At 43.9% G+C, this 23099-nt stretch overlaps 1 protein-coding gene and 1 long non-coding RNA gene across 12 annotated transcripts in view; one reads left to right on the forward strand and one right to left on the reverse strand.

Annotated features, from left to right (window-relative positions):
- Positions 1-7974: 7974 nt before the first annotated feature.
- On the forward strand, positions 7975-9799 carry LOC144891346 (uncharacterized). Its single transcript, XR_013622864.1, has 2 exons — positions 7975-8114; positions 9624-9799. It is a non-coding gene; the product is annotated as an uncharacterized LOC144891346 (long non-coding RNA).
- Positions 9800-14167: 4368 nt separating this feature from the next.
- LOC137423325 (TBC1 domain family member 14) overlaps positions 14168-23099 on the reverse strand; it is a 150202-nt gene continuing 141270 nt past the window's right edge. For all 11 annotated transcript variants that reach the window (XM_078774323.1, XM_078774325.1, XM_068110353.2 and 8 more), the window contains 2 exons: positions 17835-18093; positions 14168-14760 (listed from right to left, as the gene is read on the reverse strand). In XM_078774323.1, the coding sequence (XP_078630449.1) occupies positions 14686-14760; positions 17835-18093 (334 nt within the window). In that variant the 3' untranslated portion in view covers positions 14168-14685. The remainder of the gene's footprint in view (positions 14761-17834; positions 18094-23099) is intronic.

Consider the following 23099-nt stretch of genomic DNA (forward strand, 5'->3'; position numbering starts at 1 on the left):
ATATATCGAATTTTTAATATGTATCGACACGTTGCCGTCGGTGTCATGTTAGGCGGTGTATGATACACCATGACGCGATTTTAAAAAATATATCTGCATTTTCCCGCGTGTGTGGAATGTTCTCAATTATTGCTGACACCGACTCTAAAACCATCGATAAAAATGAAATCATATGGTGAGTTAGATTGGAGATAAAGGCGTGAGAGAGACTCAATGGCCTTGAAGTTACAGGCATTTGAGAATTCATTTCGTTCTATAAACGGCAACTTTCATCGGATTTTCTTCTCGTTTTTTTTCAACCGAGTCTAAAACTATGTTAGCGACTGTGAAAAATGAAATGATATATCGAATTTAAAATAGATATCGACACATTGCCGTCGGTGTCATGTTGGGCGGTGTATGATACACCATGACGCGATTTTAAAAAATATATCTCTGCATTTTCCCGCGTGTGTGGAATGTTTGTGGAAAATTAAAGATTTCAAATAAACCTATTTAAAGTGTATGCGCACATAACTAATAAAAAAAACGAAGAAATATCTCGGTAATTTCCTGAAACATATTTTACTTCCGGCTAATATGTTGAATGAAATAAAAACGAAGAAATATATGTCGGCATCATTGTTGACGTTTTTGTGACGACTATCATCAAACGAAATAGTAATATATCATAACGGAAAAGCAAAAGCGAATTTTTAATATATATCGACACATTGCCGGCGGTGTCATGTTGGGCGGTATTTAAAAAATATATCTCTGCATTTTCCCGCGTGTGTGGATTGTTCTCAATTATTGCTGACACCGAGTCTAAAAGTAAAACCATCGATAAAAATGAAATCATATGGTGAGTTAGATTGGAGATAAAGGCGTGAGAGAGACTCAATGGCCTTGAAGTTACAGGCCTTTGAGAATTCATTTCGTTCTATAAACGGCAACTTTCATCGGATTTTCTTCCCGTTTTTTTTCAACCGAGTCTAAAACTATGTTAGCGACTGTGAAAAATGAAATGATTTATCGAATTTGATTTGAAATAAAACTGGGAGAGAGAGGAAGACACCACGGGCCTACAAAACAGGACTCAAAGCTATGCGAGTTAATAAAATGGTGGATATTTGTTTATATGAAGCCTCTCCCAGAATGGGTGGAGCTATGGGTGGAGCTACTCTGCAAACCGAGTAAGCCACACCCCGGACAGACACCCAACAGATAGACAGACAGACAGACAGAATCATCTACGGCTATTATAATATAGATATATATATATATATATATATATATATATATATATATATATACAGTATATATATATATATATATATATATAGACAGTCACGTGAAAAAGTAAGTACACCCCATGTAAAGTTTTGACTTTTTCAACATATTGCAACATACAGCTATTTGATCTTCATTTCAACAATATTGATAGATAAAGGTGATATAATATCACAAATATCATGAAACATTTACATTTTGTAGTCCATTGTATAATTTAAATAAACATAAATGCAAATTTCACATGTGGAAAAAGTAAGTACACCCCTACATTTATCATGACTTCAAATACCTAAAATTAGAAACAAGTGCACCAGCTCAGGTGCAAATGATTAGAACATCGATAGAGAGGATCTTGGAGGAACCTGTCGTATTTAAACCTCAGACATTTAGTTTGGTTTGCTCTTTGTTGTTGAAGTGTGGGGTGTCACCATGCCGAGATCAAAAGAGCTCTCTGATGCCTTCAGAAAAAAGGTTAGATATGCCTACAAGTCTGGGAAGGGATTTAAAAAGATCTCCAAACAATTTGAAATCAATCATTCGACTGTCCAGAAGATCATCTACAAGTGGAGAAGATTCCAAACAACTGCCAACTTGTTCAGGCCAGGCCGCCCCAGCAAGTTCAGCCCGAGAGCAGACCGCAAGATGCTGAAAGAAGTCTCTAAGAACCCCAGAATGTCATCACGGGACCTACAGGTAGCTCTTGCCACTGTTGATGTCAAAGCGCATTAGTCTACCATTAGAAAGAGGCTGCACAAATTTGATCTGCATGGGAGGTGTGCCAGGAGGAAACCATTGCTGTCCAGAAAGAACATCAGGGCAAGAATAAAGTTTGCCAATGAACACCTCGGCAAAGACCAGCACTTCTGGAACAATGTGCTCTGGACAGATGAGTCAAAGGTAGAGCTATTTGGCCACTACCAGAAGACATGTTTGGCGAAAACCAAAGACAGCATTTGACCACAAGAACCTGATACCAACTGTAAAGTATGGTGGTGGAAATATTATGGTTTGGGGGCAGCTTTGCTGCATCAGGGCCTGGGCAGCTCACCATCATAGAATCCACTATGAATTCTTCATTGGACCAGAGGGTGCTTGAGGATAATGTGAGGCCATCTGTCAGAAAGTTGAAGCTCAACCGAAGGTGTACCTTGCAACATGACAATGACCCTAAACGTACCAGTAAATCCACCAAGGAATGGCTGAAAAGAAAGAAATGGAGGGTTCTGGAATGGCTAAGTCAAAGCCCGGATCTAAATCCCATCGAGATGTTGTGGGGGGATTTGAAACGAGCTGTGCATGCAAGAAACCCCTCAAACATCGCACAGCTGAAAGAATTCTGCATGGAGAAGTGGGTAAAAATTTCTCCCAGTCGATGTCAGAGACTGGTCGACAGTTATAAGAAAAGCCTACTTGAGGTTGTTTCTGCCAAAGGGGGCAATACCACCTATTAGAGCCAAGGGTGTACTAACTTTTTCCACATGCGAAATTTGCATTTATGTTTATTTATATTATGCAATGGACTACAAAATGTAAATGTTTCATGATATTTGTTATATTATATCACCTTTATCTATCAATATTGTTGAAATGAAGACAAATTGCTGTATGTTGAAATATGTTGAAAAGGTCAAAACTTTACATGGGTTGTACTTACTTTTTCACGTGACTGTAAACACACACTGACTCAGTTATCGACGGTGGCCACTTTCCAGTGTTCCAGATGTCACACTCTATGTTGTGGAAGGCTTTAAATACTTCTGGGTCCAGTGCCGCAGCCTTACGAGCTTCCGATGTGACATCATCAACCCCGGTAGCCTTATGGCTTTTCAGTGCCTTCCCTCGCTGTCTTTCCCTCGTGGTGCCCTTGTGCTGTCTTTCCCTCGTGGTCCCACTATGCTGTCTTTCCCTCGCGATCCCTCTGTGCTGTCTTTCCCTCGTGGTCCCCCTGTGCTGTCTTTCCCTCGCGGTCCCCCTGTGCTGTCTTTCCCTCGCCGTCCCCCTGTGCTGTCTTTCCCTCGCGGTCCCTCTGTGCTGTCTTTCCCTCGCGGTCCCTCTGTGCTGTCTTTCCCTCGCGGTCCCTCTGTGCTGTCTTTCCCTCGCGGTCCCTCTGTGCTGTCTTTCCCTCGCGGTCCCTCTGTGCTGTCTTTCCCTCGCGGTCCCTCTGTGCTGTCTTTCCCTCGCGGTCCCTCTGTGCTGTCTTTCCCTCGCAGTCCCCCTGTCTGTCCCCCTCCCTCACGGTCCCTCTGTGCTGTCTTTCCCTCGCGGTCCCCTCTGTGCTGTCTTTCCCTCGCGGTCCCTCTGTGCTGTCTTTCCCTCGCAGTCCCCCTGTCTGTCCCCCTCCCTCGCGGTCCCCCTGTGCTGTCTTTCCCTCGTGGTCCCCCTGTGCTGTCTTTTCCTCGCGGTCCCCCTGTGCTGTCTTTCCCTCGCGGTCCCCCTGTGCTGTCTTTCCCTCGCGGTCCCCCTGTGCTGTCTTTCCCTCGCGGTCCCTCTGTGCTGTCTTTCCCTCGCGGTCCCTCTGTGCTGTCTTTCCCTCGCGGTCCCTCTGTGCTGTCTTTCCCTCGCGGTCCCCCTGTCTGTCCCCCTCCCTCGCGGTCCCCCTGTGCTGTCTTTCCCTCGCGGTCCCCCTGTGCTGTCTTTCCCTCGCGGTCCCCCTGTGCTGTCTTTCCCTCGCAGTCCCCCTGTGCTGTCTTTCCCTCACGGTCCCCCTGTGCTGTCTTTCCCTCGCGGTCCCCCTGTGCTGTCTTTCCCTCGCGGTCCCCCTGTGCCGTCTTTCCCTCGCGGTCCCCCTGTGCTGTCTTTCCCTCGCGGTCCCCCTGTGCCGTCTTTCCCTCGCGGTCCCCCTGTGCTGTCTTTCCCTCACGGTCCCCCTGTGCTGTCTTTCCCTCGCGGTCCCCCTGTGCTGTCTTTCCCTCGCGGTCCCCCTGTGCTGTCTTTCCCTCGCGGTCCCCCTGTGCCGTCTTTCCCTCGCGGTCCCCTTGTGCTGTCTTTCCCTCGCGGTCCCCCTGTGCTGTCTTTCCCTCGCGGTCCCCCTGTGCTGTCTTTCCCTCACGGTCCCCCTGTGCTGTCTTTCCCTCACGGTCCCCCTGTGCTGTCTTTCCCTCGTGGTCCCCCTGTGCTGTCTTTCCCTCGCGGTCCCCCTGTGCTGTCTTTCCCTCGCGGTCCCCCTGTGCTGTCTTTCCCTCGCGGTCCCCCTGTGCTGTCTTTCCCTCGCGGTCCCCCTGTGCTGTCTTTCCCTCGCGGTCCCCCTGTGCTGTCTTTCCCTCGCGGTCCCCCTGTGCTGTCTTTCCCTCGCGGTCCCACTGTGCTGTCTTTCCCTCGCGGTCCCCCTGTGCTGTCTTTCCCTCGCGGTCCCCCTGTGCTGTCTTTCCCTCGCGGTCCCCCTGTGCTGTCTTTCCCTCACGGTCCCCCTGTGCTGTCTTTCCCTCGCGGGTCCCCCTGTGCTGTCTTTCCCTCGCGGGGCCCCCTGTGCTGTCTTTCCCTCGCGGTCCCCCTGTGCTGTCTTTCCCTCGCGGTCCCCCTGTACTGTCTTTCCCTCGCGGTTGTCAGCTCTTTCACGAGTCTCGATTCAGTATTAAAAAAGAAAAAAAAAAAAAAAAAGGCAACCGTATCTTGACCAGGAATTGGAAAACAAACCTGACATTTTACCGTACTTTGTCTCTGAATTTTGAATTTGGCCTGATCGCGCATGGGTGGAAAGGAATGACATATTTTAAAGCGGTGAAGGTTCAATGTTTGGCTATGTTCTAAAGCTGGGGTTCTTAACCTGGGGTATCCATACCCCGTGGGGTATGGGGATCAAAATCTGGGGGTATGGGACTCGTAATAAATAATAATAATAAATTGTAATAAATTCAATGAAATATCAACTTTAAATATATAATAAATATGTATCTCTGTGAAACAGATTTCTCTGCATTATTGAACCTGAAATCAAAGTGGAGAAATCGACTTGATATGTCCGATGACATGCGAGTGGCGTTGTCACAAACTGTGCCCCGATTCCATATTCTGATTGCACGAAAACAGCACCAACAATCTCACTAGATTAGTAAAACGGCTTGCATAAAACTTGCATGTTTTAGTTTAGTTTGTTTTGTTTCTTTGTTAACAAAGAAATAAATTGGGATGAAATCCTAATGATTTTCTTTCCTGTTCTGTTCCTAATTATCCACATGTAAAACTAGAACGGGCACTCGGTAGAGCGCATACCTTCGCCGCAGGGAAAAATACGATTTTGACCTTTTCGTGACCTTGACCTTGACCTTTGACCCGATTGCTCCCAAAATCTAATCAAATGTGTCCCGTATAATAACCAATCATCCCACCAAATTTCATGCAATTCGGTTGAATACTTTTTGAGTTATGCGAATAACATACACACACACACACAGACATACAAATAAATACACAGCGATCAAAACATAACCTTCCGCTTTTGCGAAGGTAACTAAGCTATTGAGATATTTTGAAGTCACACTGGAACCTAATGGGACTGTTAATCAGGCACGGATCCCCGAACTTGGCCCATTTTCTGGGTAATTAGTTACCAATTTTCATCCAAAAAAATAGGAAATTAAAGTAAAAACACCCCTCAGAATGCACCACAGAGCACCTAGAAATCAAAAACATTATAGGGGGACATGTCCCCAGTCCCCCCTAGCTATGCGCACCTTCTGTGCGCCTTGGTCAGTCAACAGTCTGGCGAAGGGGGGTATGGGGACATCGTGGGCAATCCGTTGGGGGTCTTGACAGGGAAAAAGGTCAAGAACTCCTGTTCTAAAGGGTTGTAAAGGGTAATTCTGAAGGGTTCTAAAGGGTAATTCTTTGCCTATTTGCCTAATAACGCTTTGCCTATTTCATGTCAAAAATGCCCAAATGACCCACGACCTTCAGAATGAATGAATGAATGATCGTTTTAAGGCCATTTTCCCCACTAGAGCGGGGGTTAGCCTTGCGGGCCCCATGACAATCATGGTTCCCTGTTTGAGGCAATGTTTTTATGGCCGGATGCCCTTCCTGACGCCAACCGTTGGTCACGCTCTTATGATGCGCAGGGATTCTAAACCGGGGTACACACCGGGATCATTCATCCCAGCAAGCTGGTACTCAATTTGCCAACCTCGGAAGGATGACGGGCTGAGTCAACCCCCCTGGTGTTAATTCAGCGATCGACCGGGATTCGAACCCAGGATCCTAGGATCCCAAGCCGGCACCCTAACTGCGAACTCAACACCAGGCTCTAGTCACACTTACCACACTGTCTACAAACTCCTCAGAAAACAGGACACCAACACTATTCACGCCCTCCGGGCACCCTTGCCACACAAACTTGTATTTCTGTCCCTGCCTACCCTTCACCATTCTCACACCACTTCCCTTCCATCTCGTCTCTTGCACACAACATATGTCCACTCTTCTTCAGACACAGGTGCAATTTTTTTTTACCCCGTCTCCCTGCCTGGCAGTCAAACAAAATTGAGAATCATTCCAAACAGGAAAATTAGTTTTTAAGGACGTCATAAAAGACACAAACAGGCACAAAAACCTAATGTAATGTATTAGATGGGGTGAAGTAATCGTCACTGCATCAATGGCGATAAACTTCTGGAATTTAATTTTTACTATCAAGTTACCCGTGCCCACACGGGAGTCTAAACGGGGTAGGGATGGAGCTGGCAAATGGCGTATTCTGTCATCGAGCCGACAAGCTGCAAGCAACAATTCACATTTATTGCCACACCTGATGCAATTTAAATGTTGTAATGGCGGGGTGCTCCATTTTAAACTGTTTGTTAGATATATGTAGCGTTTTGATGCCTCGGGTCCACAATAAAAAATTTGTATTGGTGTCAAAAGCCAGTGACCAATTGCAAACGTATTGTAGGATTTTACAAACTTTAAAATATTTTATTTAGATTGAATTGTATACTTGACCACAAGTCATCTTATTGCCACTTCCAAAAACCTCCAATTTTGTTCATCCTCTGTCGGGACAGGATTGTGCAAAGGTAGTGCACTTTGAGCGCTCGAATCCGATTTCACTCACAATTGTGCAAAGTGTGCCGTCTCTTGGACTATAAGCTGGGATCCTGTCTGCCTGCATTGGTCAGTGCACATTATGATCCCATAATGCCTTTCAACAAACAGTCGAGGTATCGCCAGCACCTTCTACGTGTTCCAAATTCCTCCCCTAACTACAGGGGGCACTGCAACACCAATCGAGTCGCATCACCCAAAATGCTACTGAACCACTCATCGACCTGGCCCAACACGCTCACAGAGAAGATCAAACCATTCCATCACACCTTTCCTTCCCCTTAAAAAAAACATGTCTTAAGCCTTAAAGTTGCAGTGGCAGAGTGAGAGTCCATGATTCTGCCATCCATGTGGTGTAATAATGCACAAACGGATATTATAATATGATTTCAGTCACAATGACATCTCTAGCTCCAAAAGAACAAGCATTACAACTGAATAACACACCTGAAACCATTCCTTTATTGTAAAATACACAAGACAGGATTCATCAAAATTAGGATTGTATTTACATTAAGGTCTATCCCATAATTACAGAATTTTTACATCATTCAGTGCATATATTCAGTATCTTTGAGCCAATGTCACATACAGAGTGGCACATACAAACATTCTATTGCAAAGCTTTGACGAGTCTAAAGGTATCCCACTCTACCAGACCTGTGCACACAGAGAGGAAACAGAATGCACTGTTATCCGAAATGACAACAGGATCAAAGTGTGTTAACTTTTCAAATAAGCACACAACAAACCATAATATTGGGGTTGTGTGGATTGGACGGACAGAACATCGGAAAGCTCTAGTCTAGTAGGAAGACTAGGTCCCCCTGCACCCCCCGGAGATATACTTCTAATCAGTGTTTCTAGATTGGAAAAAATGTGTAGAAAATGACTAGCTATGGCCCCAAGCTGAAAAAATGTCCCACATACCATTTTTATGCAAATTACTGCTGCAAATTTTATGCAAAATTATGCAAATTTTATGCAAATTTTTGATGAGGAGTAGAGTTGAGGGGTCTTTGAGGGCTTCATCGAGGTGCTCTCGGTTGCAAGACTGGGTCATTCTGAGAAGCACAGCAGGGTCAGAGATCATGATGTTCTCCTCCTCAGTGAATCTCTCCATCAACAGCCTCTCCATTGCCTCACACACTGTTTTGAGGCAAAAGAGGGACTTTGCGTAGGCCTTTCCACTGAGAACACCTTTGAGAGATCCACTTGTTACTAGTTGTGCCTCAAAGAGAATCTCTGCATATCCAGAACCACGCATCTTGTGTCCAGTGAGCATCCCGATGTAGTTCATGGATGTGTGGAAGGGTCCAATCGTTACTACATGACTAGCAAATTCATTTGGCCAGCGCCAGATGATGGGAAGGGCTTTCATGCAGACACCCAGATCAAATGTATTCAGGACCCATCTCTGACCCACCTCAGCAGTTGCTGCCTCGGAACGCTTCAGTAGCTCACGAACAACTGCGTTGTCTGTGATCGGTCTGTGCCTGGTGCCTGCATGGCATGGCAATGGCCTGCAGCCTGTGCCTGGGCTAGGGGGTTTCACCTCTGCAACTGGTTCTCCCCCACCCAGCAAATCAACAGTCGACTACTGCACGCCTATCCACCAACCGATCACAGACAACGCAGTTGTTCGTGAGCTACTGAAGCGTTCCGAGGCAGCAACTGCTGAGGTGGGTCAGAGATGGGTCCTGAATACATTTGATCTGGGTGTCTGCATGAAAGCCCTTCCCATCATCTGGCGCTGGCCAAATGAATTTGCTAGTCATGTAGTAACGATTGGACCCTTCCACACATCCATGAACTACATCGGGATGCTCACTGGACACAAGATGCGTGGTTCTGGATATGCAGAGATTCTCTTTGAGGCACAACTAGTAACAAGTGGATCTCTCAAAGGTGTTCTCAGTGGAAAGGCCTACGCAAAGTCCCTCTTTTGCCTCAAAACAGTGTGTGAGGCAATGGAGAGGCTGTTGATGGAGAGATTCACTGAGGAGGAGAACATCATGATCTCTGACCCTGCTGTGCTTCTCAGAATGACCCAGTCTTGCAACCGAGAGCACCTCGATGAAGCCCTCAAAGACCCCTCAACTCTACTCCTCATCAAAAATTTGCATAAAATTTGCATAATTTTGCATAAAATTTGCAGCAGTAATTTGCATAAAAATGGTATGTGGGACATTTTTTCAGCTTGGGGCCATAGCTAGTCATTTTCTACACATTTTTTCCAATCTAGAAACACTGATTAGAAGTATATCTCCGGGGGGTGCAGGGGGACCTAGTCTTCCTACTAGACTACTCAGTTTAAAATTAATACCACTGACAAAATACTCGTTATCTTGAAAGAAACTCGACATGAAGTTTCACAATGCAGTTAACCATATTGTCCAAACTGTTGTTGCCACTGGTGATAAAATGGGACCATTTGGTGTCTAAGTGAATCTCCTGTGTCAAACAAACATATATATATATATATATATTTAAAAAATCAAAGTAATGATAAAATTGAAAGACAGAATAAATAAATAAATACTTTTTATAAGAAATAGCGAAGAGGATAAACTCTTGGTCCACAAATACACATGTCATGGGTTTCTCATCAATAGCACAGTCATGTGTTCAGAAGAGCAGGCAGCAAAAGGGCAACCAATAACCGATATACAAGGAAGTGCTCCATATTCAAATTTCAATATTTAGCATACGTTTCCCAACGAATTGAGAGGTCTGCCTTCAAATGGCGCTGGGCAGTACAAATAAAAATCACGGTAATGTACCGACATTAAGAATGTGCACAAAATGGGTGCCATCGCTTGGTATACACACAGTTTGCAGCTACCTGACGGATCAATATCCTTCGATAATGGCAAACGACTGGATGTCGGCACGTAGGTGAATGAAAAACAATTCAAGGAAAAATCAAGAATGTTATTTTGTTCTTTTCTTCTAAAATTGGTTACATTTAAATGAAGCAACAACTTCTAATTTTGCACATAAAAGGAGGAATGTAACATTAGGGTGAAGTTGAAGAAAGGGAAATTAAGTTCTGTTGGGAGATGACATACAAATCTGAAGAAATAACCGATATGGTGGTCGGACTCGAAAGGGCAAAGCATACCAAAATATCTAGAAAAAAAATAATATCCCGAATAACCGTGATGTATTGGATTAGTCAACCTTCCCACTCATCCGAAATAATCACCGTTCCCAATTCCACAAAATGTTCTTCCGACAAATAGTTTCGACACATCTGTATAATTATTGCAAACAAGTGAAAAGTCATTTGTTCGAGGACAAATTCTGAATACCGGTATGACGATGTGACTTCTCAGAAAAAAAAGAAGAAAACATTCCTTCAATCAACAACCTCTATTGGAACGACAATATCTTGGATAATGACATTTTGACATCATGACATTGGAAATTGCAATGTGCAAACCTAGGTTTAATGGGAGACAATAAGTAAATAAATAATTTTGAGAAAAGGCATTAAAATACCCCCCGGTGCACATCAAGCATCATTTCATTGTCATTGTGAGAATTACTTTTGTGATAACTTTTAGTAAATTGAAAATTCGCCATCATTGTGTTTTGTTATTTTTATACTCATCAGATGTATGCAAGTTGTATAAACTGCCTTTTATTGTGCCAAATTTGTGGATTGTTGATTTGAGTTGCTCAAGATCTTACAGGGCATCATCACTGACCAATTACCAGCAGTGATAATGAACAGCAGGAACAGCAAATAAAGGAATACCCCAAGAAACAAAGAACTGCCAAAGATCAAAATGAACGACAGGAATTTGACAAGATTGCATCAAAGACATCTTTGGTAGTTCCTCTGTCTCTACTACATCCTTTCTGGTCTTGCACCTCTGCCCTTGCTGTGCTCAGTCCCCCACAGGTTTCACAGGGGGTGCATATTGTTTGTCAGTTACTCACTTCTGGTGAAAATCCAAAATTCCAGGCTCACTGCTCACCTCCACTAATTCGTTCCTCTTTTCTCCCAACCGGGCTACCAACTTCATCAGTCTGTTCAATCCCATTCCTCCCATTAGGGCTTCAGGATGGCTGTTCACCATTAAACTCAGGTCACCCCCCCATCAATACTCATGATCTTTTCTACCCTCATTAACCCTTCCAAAACTCATCCCTTCCTTTCCAGGTTATGATTTCTCCCCTCACCATTTTTTATTCCATTGCTGCATCATCCTAAGTTTTGCCTTCGTTCTTTAAGCCCCTTCCTTTCGTTTTTTTTTTTGCTTTTTTTTTGTGTACAAGATCGAGGCTCGAGTAAGAGCGAACATTAATCACATAAAAACAAACTGACACATAACGTATGATAAAGGGAGCGGGAGACAAGATGGGGAGAGAGAGCGAAGCACACAAGTACAACAGTAGAAAACAGGGACATTGGGAGATCTGTGAGAGGGGGAGGGCTTGGGGGGAAGGGCGAGGGCTTGGGGGGGGGGGGGAGGGTGGGAGAGGTAAAAACATGGACACTGATAGGACTTTCAGGAAAAAGTGGATCTGGGGTGAATTAACAGGGGTATAAAAGATCAAGGTTTTGGATGGGGGAAGATAGATGGTGGTGAGCAGCTGTTTTAAAGACCTGGAGGGAGGAGTGGGACTGAAGAGAGTGAGGGAGTTTGTTCCAGAGGTGGGAGAAAAGAGGAATGAAGGAGTGAAGGTGAGCAGAGAGTCTTGATTTTGGCAGTTTCCCCATAAGAGGGTTGCTGGCAGATCTTGTGCGACCTGTAGGAATATTTGGGGGACAGAGCACAGAGAGAGCTGGGGGGAGGGGGGGGAGGGGGAGGCTAGGCCAGAGAGGAGTCGGTAAAAGACAAAGACCACCAACCTGCCTGCTGTGAGTGAGTGAAAGGCCATCTGAGTTTGCTTCATCGCAGGAGATTCCAATGATTCTGAAAGTTTTTGGTTTTAACAGCGTGAAGCCGAGCTAGGTGTGAGGCAGGAGCACCAGCCCAGAGGGGAGAGCAGTATTCCATTGATCTGCGGATGAAATCCTTGTATGTGGTGAGGAGGTCAGGTGTGCCAAGGAAGGACTTCGCAAGATGGAGGATGCCCAGTCGGTGACTGGGTTTGGAGGCCACCTTGGAAATGTGGTTTTCCCAGGAAAGATCATGGCAGATAGTGAGACCCAAAAGCTTGAGTGACAGAACTTCTTGGATAGGATTGTTGAGAAAGTAGATGGGAGGGGTTTTCCAGTCAGTCTTTTCAGAGAGACATCGTAAGAGTGTGAGATTTGTCAGGATTGAAAGACATGTTCCACTTGTTTGACCATTCTGTGATTTTGTCCAGGTCTGCAGAGAGTGAGGAGGCTGCAGACTGCCGATCTGAGGGATGAGGAATGGAGCGGCAGAGAGTGGAGTCATCAGCAAAGAGATAGAGAGGATGTTCCAGAGAGTCGGAGAGATCATTGATGAAGACCAGAAAAAGCACAGGGCCCAGAATGTTCTTGCTATGTTTGAGCTTGCATCCAGCCTCTTCACCCCCTGGTGTCCTCCTCTCCCTCCTATTGCTCTTTTTCTTCTCACACATTCTTCCTCCAAATGACAATCTACCTTTGTTTGCACGATTTCCACTGCATTGCAGCTGCTCTGTGTTCTAGCTCTTCCATGCGCCTCGGAAGGTTACTATTTCCTCTCTTACTTTGTATACTAAAAAGTTACTTTGCTAAAAAAACTTTTACTAAAAAGTAAAAGTTACTTTGTATACTAAAAGAGACAAACATAGAATAAACATGAACTTTTAAATTTTGAGACGAAATAGTAACTTTCCACTAGGAACAGAACAGATACATAAAATATGAGTGCAAGTCAATAAATAAAGTGAATTTTATAATCACCAATAGTGCATGTGTGTGATACATTGTATTATGAGCGGTATTGCAGGGGCAAGTGCGAGTCGTTTGTTGACCACCTGATACCCGGCTTCCCCACGTGTCGAGTTTGCAATCATGCCGAAAAGATGGCTGCCCCACTACAAGAGTGCAATCACGGAGCAGCGAGGCGTAATCAGGTTCTTACTTACTCGTGAAGGTGTCAACCCATGACATTCTTAGGAGGATGACTGCACAATATGACACAAACTCATGGAAAAATAGTATGAGTGGTGTGAATGGTGTCAAAAAGGGTGGACGACTGTGTGCGATTAACAACGGCCTCACCGCCCAGTGTCTGCCACCAAGGAGGACAATTTGTCCAAGACTGACGGAATGATACACACAGGTATCAATAAACATACTGTAAGTGGCATTGTAGATCTGTCTCATTGTTCAGCACATGCCATAATTCACAAAAGCTCACTAATAGATAAAATCCAGCCTAATGGTCGTGGAGGAATGGATCAGGGACCAATCAACATCGTTATATTACGAGTGCATCGATAACCTTGTGAAGCCGTGTGTGGGTGTGCAAGGGGACTTGGTCAAAGACTCTTCCCCACTGATGAAGCATATTTGTTGGGTAAATTGAAAATTCACTACTTATTGACTTACCCTTGTATTACAGGTAATAATATTCCCGTGTTGCAACACTTCAACTCTTGTTTGGATTTTCACCAGCCTGATGCTGGTCAACTCCAATGTGGGTTACATTGTTGTGCAAATTTTTTTGAACAAAACTTGATGTTAAAGATATAGATTTTCAAAAGTTAGTTATACATTTACCTTCCAAAACCCCCGTTTCACAACTGTACTTTCGAAAATAGTTGTGCATACAATAGAGCAAATCAAAATTATACACAACCACCATTGAAGTTATTATTTAGCAATGCACAATGGAATTAGTTAATGCTCGTATGACCTTTGACCAATCAAGAAGCGATCATGTCATGTTCCAAATGAGCAATGGCTTCAGCCAAGGACCATTTTTAATGGGCATTTTACAATCCAGTTCGGACCACAATAAAAATAAAAATTGAAAACAAAAAACTATTTTGCGAAGACGACAGACAGGACATGCACCGATATATACTGCAACTGACTGACTCGCACAAAAAAGAAAAACATACTGTCATGCTGAGCAACAACTTGCTGAATGTTCAACCAGTGGTTCCTTTCTTGATCCAAAGAGCAGCAAAAGCCATAAATCTGCTCGACGAATAACGGCCATAAATAGTGTTTGATGAGACAGTTGTAGCGATAGAATTGTAAATATGCAGCAGCGAGAGAACATGAAGTATTGGCTACTTTGGAACAAAGAACCCGGACATATGGGCTTGCAGGCACCATCCCAAAGGCACATTTTCCTCCATAAAAATCCCTGCCTCCACTGAGGAAATTCCTAATTGTCCAGTGTGCACATGGGAAGGAGAGAACCTTTATTAGGGGTGAACAGAGCTCTTCAATCATTGTCTGTTTGGACTGCTGTTCCTGCTGCTATCTCCACTGTCTCTCCAATCTCTCTGTAAAGTTGCCAGCACCTGCAAAAGTTAATGTCAGTCAACATTACACACAAATGTACATATATTGCTTGTTGTAAAGGCAGTAAATCAGTGTTATTAAAGAGCGAAACTCTGTTTTGACAACACCTGCATTGGTCGGTAATTCATTATGGCTTCTACTTCCGCCTGCTATTTTCTTCTTTCTATATAACGTAATCGTTTTTGGCAAATAAACGTCAGTATTGTAAAGTCAGTCAATCAATTGTTAATTTTTTTTTCAGAATTGGCTTAAACTAGCAAACATTGAACTTGGATAAGCCAGTGACATTTCTTGCTGGGCGGATAATTAGTAGGAATATGTTTTTCCTGGTTCGTGTAGGGCCCTCTACATATGCTCATTAATGAAAGGTTTCAGTCCTCTCTGGATGCCGGTTTTGTAAGGTCTCTATAATGGCAACTAAGGGCTTATCGGACGTTAGGGTTTTAGATATGGTTGGATCGCATGCTCGCAGGATGTTGTATGCAGAAACAAACAAGGGGTAGTGTTCATACAGAAGCCTTCGGCTGTTTATTCCCAACAAGTTCTGATACATCGTAAAAGCTCCGTAAAAGGCTCCCAAAGGCACCATGAAACTGTAACGGAATTATATTGTTTTGTGATAACAATACTTCAAGAGCACATTACAGTTGCACAGTATATCAAACATGGTGAATCAAATGAAAAGGAAACAGACTGGTGGCGTTGGTGTGCAACATGCAAAGGGCGCCAAGGTACAGGGCATGCAAGACACCTATATGAGAACATAGAACGTACATGCATTCCAATCTTACAATTAGCTACATAGAGATGTACTGACCACTTTAATCCTCTAACCGTCTAACGAATAGCACTTGTATGCAGATATGGACACAGAATGGGCCTTGGCATGCAATGGCCTCATGGTTCAGTATGAACCTCGCAACACAGTGAAAGCTACACAACATGAAGCAAGCTTCGCAGATTCGCAAATTCGCAGAGTGCTTTTAGCTTTACTCTTCACAGGGAGTCACAGGCTTGTCACTGAGCAAGTGCCAGCGCAAAAGGAGAGAACGAGTCACAGACATCCGCCCAGATAACTCCGCCCAGGACATCTGCCCAACTCGCTCTGCCCAGAGGCTAAAGGGATTTAATTATTTAACCTACCAGCTTCATGACTGTCGTTAGTCTCAGTCCTCTCTGGATGCTGGTTCTTGGAGGGTCTCAGTCCTCTCTGGATGCTAGTTCTTGGGGGTCTCAGTCCTCTCTAGATGCTGGTTCTTGGAGGGTCTCAGTCCTCTCTGGATGCTGGTTCTTGGAGGGTCTCAGTCCTCTCTGGATGCTGGTTCTTGGAGGGTCTCAGTCCTCTCTGGATGCTGGTTCTTGGATTGTCTCAGTCCTCTCTGGATGCTGGTTCTTGGAGGGTCTCAGTCCTCTCTGGATGCTGGTTCTTGGAGGGTCTCAGTCCTCACTGGATGCTGGTTCTTGGAGGGTCTCAGTCCTCACTGGATGCTGGTTCTTGGAGGGTCTCAGTCCTCTCTGGATGCTGGTTCTTGGAGGGTCTCAGTCCTCTCTGGATGCTGGTTCTTGGAGGGTCTCAGTCCTCTCTGGATGCTGGTTCTTGGAGGGTCTCAGTCCTCTCTGGATGCTGGTTCTTGGAGGGTCTCAGTCCTCTCTGGATGCTGGTTCTTGGAGGGTCTCAGTCCTCTCTGGATGCTGGTTCTTGGAGGGTCTCAGTCCTCTCTGGATGCTGGTTCTTGGAGGGTCTCAGTCCTCTTATGGATGGTTCATTTCATGAATCAACTTCTCCATTTTTCCAACCTCATTAATTTTTTCTCTCTCTTTGTATCGTTTTTGGATCAAAATTATTATTTCGTATATGTGAGAAATATAGAACAAAAACAATCCCTGGAAACACCGCCCACAGAATTACATGACTTTCCGTCCTTTTATTTATAGACGAACAAACTTTTAGTAATAAGCCCAATCTATTTGTTAATAAGGAATCCCTTTTTTAAAGTAGAAACAAATTAACTCACAGGGTAGGGTCAAAGTAGCTTCTCTACTTCAGTGGTGGACTGATTTTGACACGGCGCATTGCTCTACCGTTCCATGGTCTACCTTGCCTTGGTTGACAGAGTGACACGGTATCAATTCAAACACTTGGAACATTTTGACGAGATGCATACCGCAAGGACAAAATTCTTGCCAAATTTAATGGAAATGACTTTTAGTTTTATCTTTTCACCAAAAATATTCTTGACAGTTTTGTTTTAATCAATAGTTTGCTTTTATATATTGAGCAATTGTCGAATGCTAGCGGAAGCCCTAATTCTGGCACAAGGTATCACCAAAATGAAGGCAATACCCTGAGTTTGCATAGATATGTGGAACAGACTGCAGCATGTAGTATCGCCAAGCAGTGGAAAAATGTGGAATACGATTGAGTGAATATGACGAATCGCATATACGAGTATGAATGCCAAACCCCCCAATGCAAAAAAAAACTATGGTCAGAAAATAAGTGGTTTTAAAAATAGTGGTTGATCTAATTACTGTTATTATCTAAAAATATTATCTAATTACCGTTAATACTGGTTGATCCAATTCATTAAACCTCCTCTAATGTCCTTGCTACAAAAGTGAAAAGTGCACTTGCATGTCATGTTTTAGCTTGCATGGAATCTGTCTACAAGTTCCTGCATGGAAGTTCCAGAAAACAAAATCTTTAAGTGCATTATGCAAAGGGAAAAAAATAAACATTAACATTTTTTCACATCTTGCAGAACAATGATACAATAACCACGCAATTTAACACCACCGATTTTGTGCAAAGTTAAATTTCTTCAGAAGGGAAAAATTCAGAGAATATTCTTCCAAAATCAAGAATGTCTAATAAATGAAAAGATTCGATTTGAATGACTCTTGCTCAAATTATTAACAGTCCAAATGGTTGATTGTTGTTCCTTATCAATAATGATGGCCACAAGCAACATTCACGTTTCCTTATTACAACAAATCACTTTGCATAGCTTCATCACAGAGCCGAAAAAGCTACACACTCGTAATGTTACGTGATGGAGAGAATCTGACTCACCTGGCCCCATTTCTTGTTGCGACTTTGCAGCTGTACAGTAGCAATTGCTGTGAAGAGCTCATCAATAGAAAGATTCTCTGGCAAACGTGTCAGCATTTGTGCCATGTGGATGAAATCCATGCGAAGGAGGACCTCTTCAAACATGAGTAGAATGGCGATGGCTGTGCGAAAAAGAAACTCCTCTCCATCTCGGCAAAATACATCCCAGACACGACATGCCACATCCAGTGGAAGTGACTTGCTGTAAAGTGTGAAAATCCTTGAGGTGGGAAGGGGACAATAAGTCACTGCAATATTAGTTTTTGCATCTCAATATGCTCGTTTATTTTGTAAATCTTAAAACCTGGTAAATCCTGGTCAATCTAAAAACAGATTTTCAATTAAAGCACACTTTACGTTAGGACTTTGAAATTTTGAACCCAAAATGTGATCAGTTAATACATCGTCATGGTAATTAAAGGAGAACGGACACGACCAAAACAACATTGCAGATTTCGAAACATAAACATATCTTAAACACTTCTATCGAGTTCATTTCACAAATATCTTCGTGGTTTTATTAGAATTTGTCAAAATATCGCCGAACAAGCAAAGTCAGTTTTGTCAAAACCGCAAACCGGAAATGACGTTTGCGAAGTAACCCAGTTTTTCGTTCTTAAAGCCTTGTTGGCTTCGTGACGATCAGAACATCGCTTTGTTTTCGTTACGATCAGTTGGAATCATGCCCAGTCGTTGTGTGGCTGCTGCTAGTGCGTGCCCGTACGTGCGGGGAGGTAAGTACGTGGACATACGTACGTTGACGTACGTACCAAAAATAAGGCCTCACTGTCCGGAAGTTCGCATATCGCAGTTACGATTAATTGCAAATTCGTTTTAATGGCCAAGTATTCAATTTTCAAACCGCGAGGCAGAAACAACAAACACACGCGGTTTCTTCGCTGTCGCTTGACCGTACGTGCAAAGAAAAATTAAAACTTGTATCGTTCCTTCGGTCTTCGCTCTCGTCCTTCGCCGTTCCTTCGCTCTCGTCCTTCGCTGTTCCTTCGTTCACGTACAAAACGTATGTGTTTGCTAATTAAATGGCCATAACTTGGTAACCACTTGTCCGATTAATAGCAAACCTTGAAAAGGCACATCCTCAGGTCCCCAGCAATATACCTGGCAAGTTTCACTTAGATCGGACCAGTGGTTGTCGAGAAACAGCGGTCACAGACATACACACAGACAGACACACAGACACACAGAGATTGTTTGCATTGTAGAGAGTGCTATAATGATACAATTACAACTGATACACCTGCAGTGCTGCACTAAGTCAATAAAGTCGTATTTCATTTCTGCGTTTCTATCCATTTCTTGCCTCACGGCACCGAACATTAATTAAATATTACTTATGTATTCCATTGACCAGAAAAAGAAACTTTTTCAATTAAAAAAGAGACATAAAAATGAATACCATTCAGTATTTTGGAGGCGCCCGAGATCAAAATCGATCGCCATTGTGTCTGTGTCCGACGATTTCTCTTCTTCACTCTCTGGACGGTATGGTTTGAATCTGTATGGGAGAATCAAGTGTGATTCCCCAAGATTATTACCTTTCTCTTCATTTTCCGCATCAGATTGGTCAGAAATATTGCTGATATCCAGACTTACGCAACTATCGGAGTCGGTGTCTGCCATTGTTTACTATTGCGCAGTCACATCAGCTTCCTCCGATGACGTCACATCGTGGAGGGCAGATGCTGGCCGGCGCGAGAGAAATCGTCTGCTATTGGCATTTTAAAACTCGGATATCTCACGATTCACGCATGCTAGAGCAACAATCTTTGCGCCAAACTTAATCTTTTTTGTTGCTACAATTAATTAATCTTAAGCATTTGATGTCTATACTCATGTCCATTCCCCTTTAAAATCTGCTACTTTCAGCTACAGGTCAAATGACTTTTGACCCTTTCAAAAACCCAAAATTGAATCGGTTCATCTTTGCATCATAATACACCTTTGTAGCAAGTTTGGTAAAAATCGGAAACAAAAGCTGTTAATTTCCACTGTCGGTCACATGACCTTTGACTGCAAAATTGTATCCGTTCATCTTTGCTGCATAGAGAAGATGCATTCTGCATACCTGTACCAGGTTTGGTAAAAATCCCTTTAGCAGTTCACAGGTTATCACTGTAACTAAAATCAGCTACAGGTCACATGACATTATTTTTTTTGTATACAGAGTCGAGGCTCGTGAAAGAGCTAACATTTATCAAACAAAGAAATCAAACAAATAAGCAAACAAAGTATATAAAAAGGGGAGCGGTCGACAAGATGGGGAGAGAAGGGGAGGAAGCACACAAACACAACATTTGAGAGCAGGGACATCAGATGTGTGGGAGGGAGAGGGCCTGGGGGGAGGCAGGATAGGTATAAAACGCAAAGACACCAAGGACTTCCAGGAAAGAAGTCGGCACCTCAAAAAAGTGGATTTGGGGTGAAATTAGCGGGGTAGAAAAGATCAAGGTTTTGGATTGGGGAAGATGAGAGATGGCGGTGAACAGCCGTTTTAAAGACCTGGAGGGAGGAGTGGGATTGAAGAGAGTGAGGGAGTTTGTTCCAGAGGCGGGAGAAAAGAGACCCTTTGACCCTTTGAACCCAAAATGTAAGTTTATATTTGCATCATAACAACACCTTTGTACCAAGTTTGTTAAAAATCCCTTTAGTGGTTCACAAGTTATCATGGTAACAAAAACTGAGACGGATGGACGCAAACAAGCAAGCACAGCCGGAACGACAACCAGAAAACATAATGCCTCCGGCATGCAGAGGAATTCAAAACAAACACAGAAGAACGCACACGTGCATGAGCACACGTGGACACATGAGCAAACACACAAATACACAGACAGTTACCAGTGTTGCAGCTGACAATGCATTTAGCAATTGAGGTTTGTGTATTTGACACTGCAACTAAGACAATGTTAGAATTTTAACATCAAGTAACACAGACGCCATCTCTCAGCTTTCAGATAAACCTATGCCCCCACCTATATACTTGCATCCACCAACTAAACTGCACGCTCCCCATTCAGCATGTACAAATCAGATGGCCACATTAGAAAGCTTGCCCACCATCACCATTCCGGGCAACAGAGCTCGGAGAACCCGGATGTGCCTGGATGCATTTTCAGGTGAAAACTTTGTGGAAAGGCTTTGCATTGATTTCGTTATTAACTTGGTCTCCCTGACTTTTTCAGTATTATATGTATTTACATCCTCTGTTAAAGATCCGGTATAGTACAGAGTAGTGGGAATGAAGGGAAATGTTGAAGGAAAGTTTGTAAATTATTAATTAAATGATGAGTTTCATCAAATCCAATAACCCAGTGTATCAATGTAAAATCATTTCCCGCATTATGTGATCTAGCACTCAATTTGAGGTAGCAATTATGACAATCAATTGATATCTCCCCCTTTTTATAATTTATTGATATAAAATAAATGGTTCCCCCACCACACCCACACAATTACATTTGGGTTAATAAAAAAAGACTTCCTAAAACTAGTCTTGACTTTTCACTAGGTAAATGAAACTCGTTTTTAGCTCACCTGGACTTTCGTCCAGTAAGTTTACGCGATCGAGCAGTGCCCATAGGTATGTCAGTCAATGAGTGAGTCCGTTAACACTTCAATCATTATTATTTGATTCAAACACACAATTCTGATGAAACCTGACCACAACCTTCATCATCCATGATGTACCAAAGATTTTTTTACTCGGATAGTATAACAGAACGCAGCTTTCCGGCATCTTTCAGGTACTTCCGAAGCAATTTTAGCAGGAGCAATGGTGGCGGCCAAGCTTTGTAATCTGGCCAAGCTTTAATCCAACTATGCCCTCTAGTGGTTGAAATGTAACTTCTTTTTTTTTTTTTCTTTTTTTTTTGTATACAAGATCGAGGCTCGTGAAAGAGCGAACATTAATCACACAGAAAGACAAACCGACACATAAAACATATAACATCGGGAGCGGTAGACAAGATGGGGAGAGAGGGGGAAGGAAGGGGAAGAGGGGGAAGAGGGGGAAGAGGAAGAGGGGGAAGGGAAGGGGGAAGGGAAGGGAAGGGAAGAGGAAGAGGGGGAACTCTGACCCCCATTCGCCATTCTCTTCCAACACCCTTGCTATTAAAGTGGTAGATTACACTAGCATGTCAGTATTTTTGGCCTGCACTTAATTAAATCTTTGTACAAACTCCTACATGAAGGTTTAATAAATGTACAAATTAGATGGAAGGTATGGCCTAGAAATGCACACACTCACCTCCAAGCTGGCTACACTGGGTTTGAATCCCGACCCAGCACTAAACTGTCATCCCAGTGTTTCACAGGCAGGGCGACTCATAAATGTGTGTGTGCCGACCCTCGGATGGATGACAAACTGGGCATCCCATCTGCCGGCATTAGTTTGTCGACGTTAAAGATCCCACAGTCCTTCGTGAAGAGGGGGCGAGCTTAGCAAATTTTTCCTACCCCTAACAAATTCCTGCCATAACCTACAGAGGGAATATTGTCTCCCCTAAGATAGGCAGGCTGATTCTCAGGCAAACCAAAATACTGTTATGGTTCTACGCCGCCCTTCTTCCCCTTACCAAGGGGGGATTAATCCCATTGTTCTTGCTGGGCTTGGCGGAACCGAGGCTTGATACGTCCCTTCCGGACAAACGCAGAGTAGGGTCTTGGGACCAATTCTCGCTCGTACCTAATTCCCTGCGCCGCCCTGGAAGCGAGGAAGCAAGCCTCGCACAAGCCACGTGTGGTTTGAGTATGCCGAGCGGATTGAGTACCACGTGGTCCGTGCAGTCTTAGTTAGTGGAACCCGATTTGAGCGATCCCATTCGTACCACGCTTAGCCAATGAAGAAACCACAGAAACGATCGAATGGAAGAAACAAAGAACACAGGTTTAATTATTCCCACACGTATTTACAATGATCGGGGACGCAGAGACACAGAGCAGCCTTAGTCAATCTTAACTTATCCCTTGGACTCGGGCCCGTCAAACTCGCACAGGGAATTGCAGATGGGTAGATGTTCAGCCAACGGATCGACGTGGTCGTCCAGAGACGGCCCCCGTCCGGCTCTCCACGGTCCCAGCACATCCCGCAAAGATGGTAGCAGGCGATGGCAGGAACCTCGTAGCGCGTCTCCTGAACAAAGCCGACGATGAGGCGGCACAGCAAAGGCGGGACTCTCAGCGCAGCTGGCGATTACACAGCCGTTT

Source organism: Myxine glutinosa, chromosome 3 (genome assembly GCF_964187855.1).
Source record: "Myxine glutinosa chromosome 3, kmMyxGlut1.1, whole genome shotgun sequence".
NCBI classification, from domain to species: Eukaryota; Metazoa; Chordata; class Myxini; order Myxiniformes; family Myxinidae; genus Myxine; species Myxine glutinosa.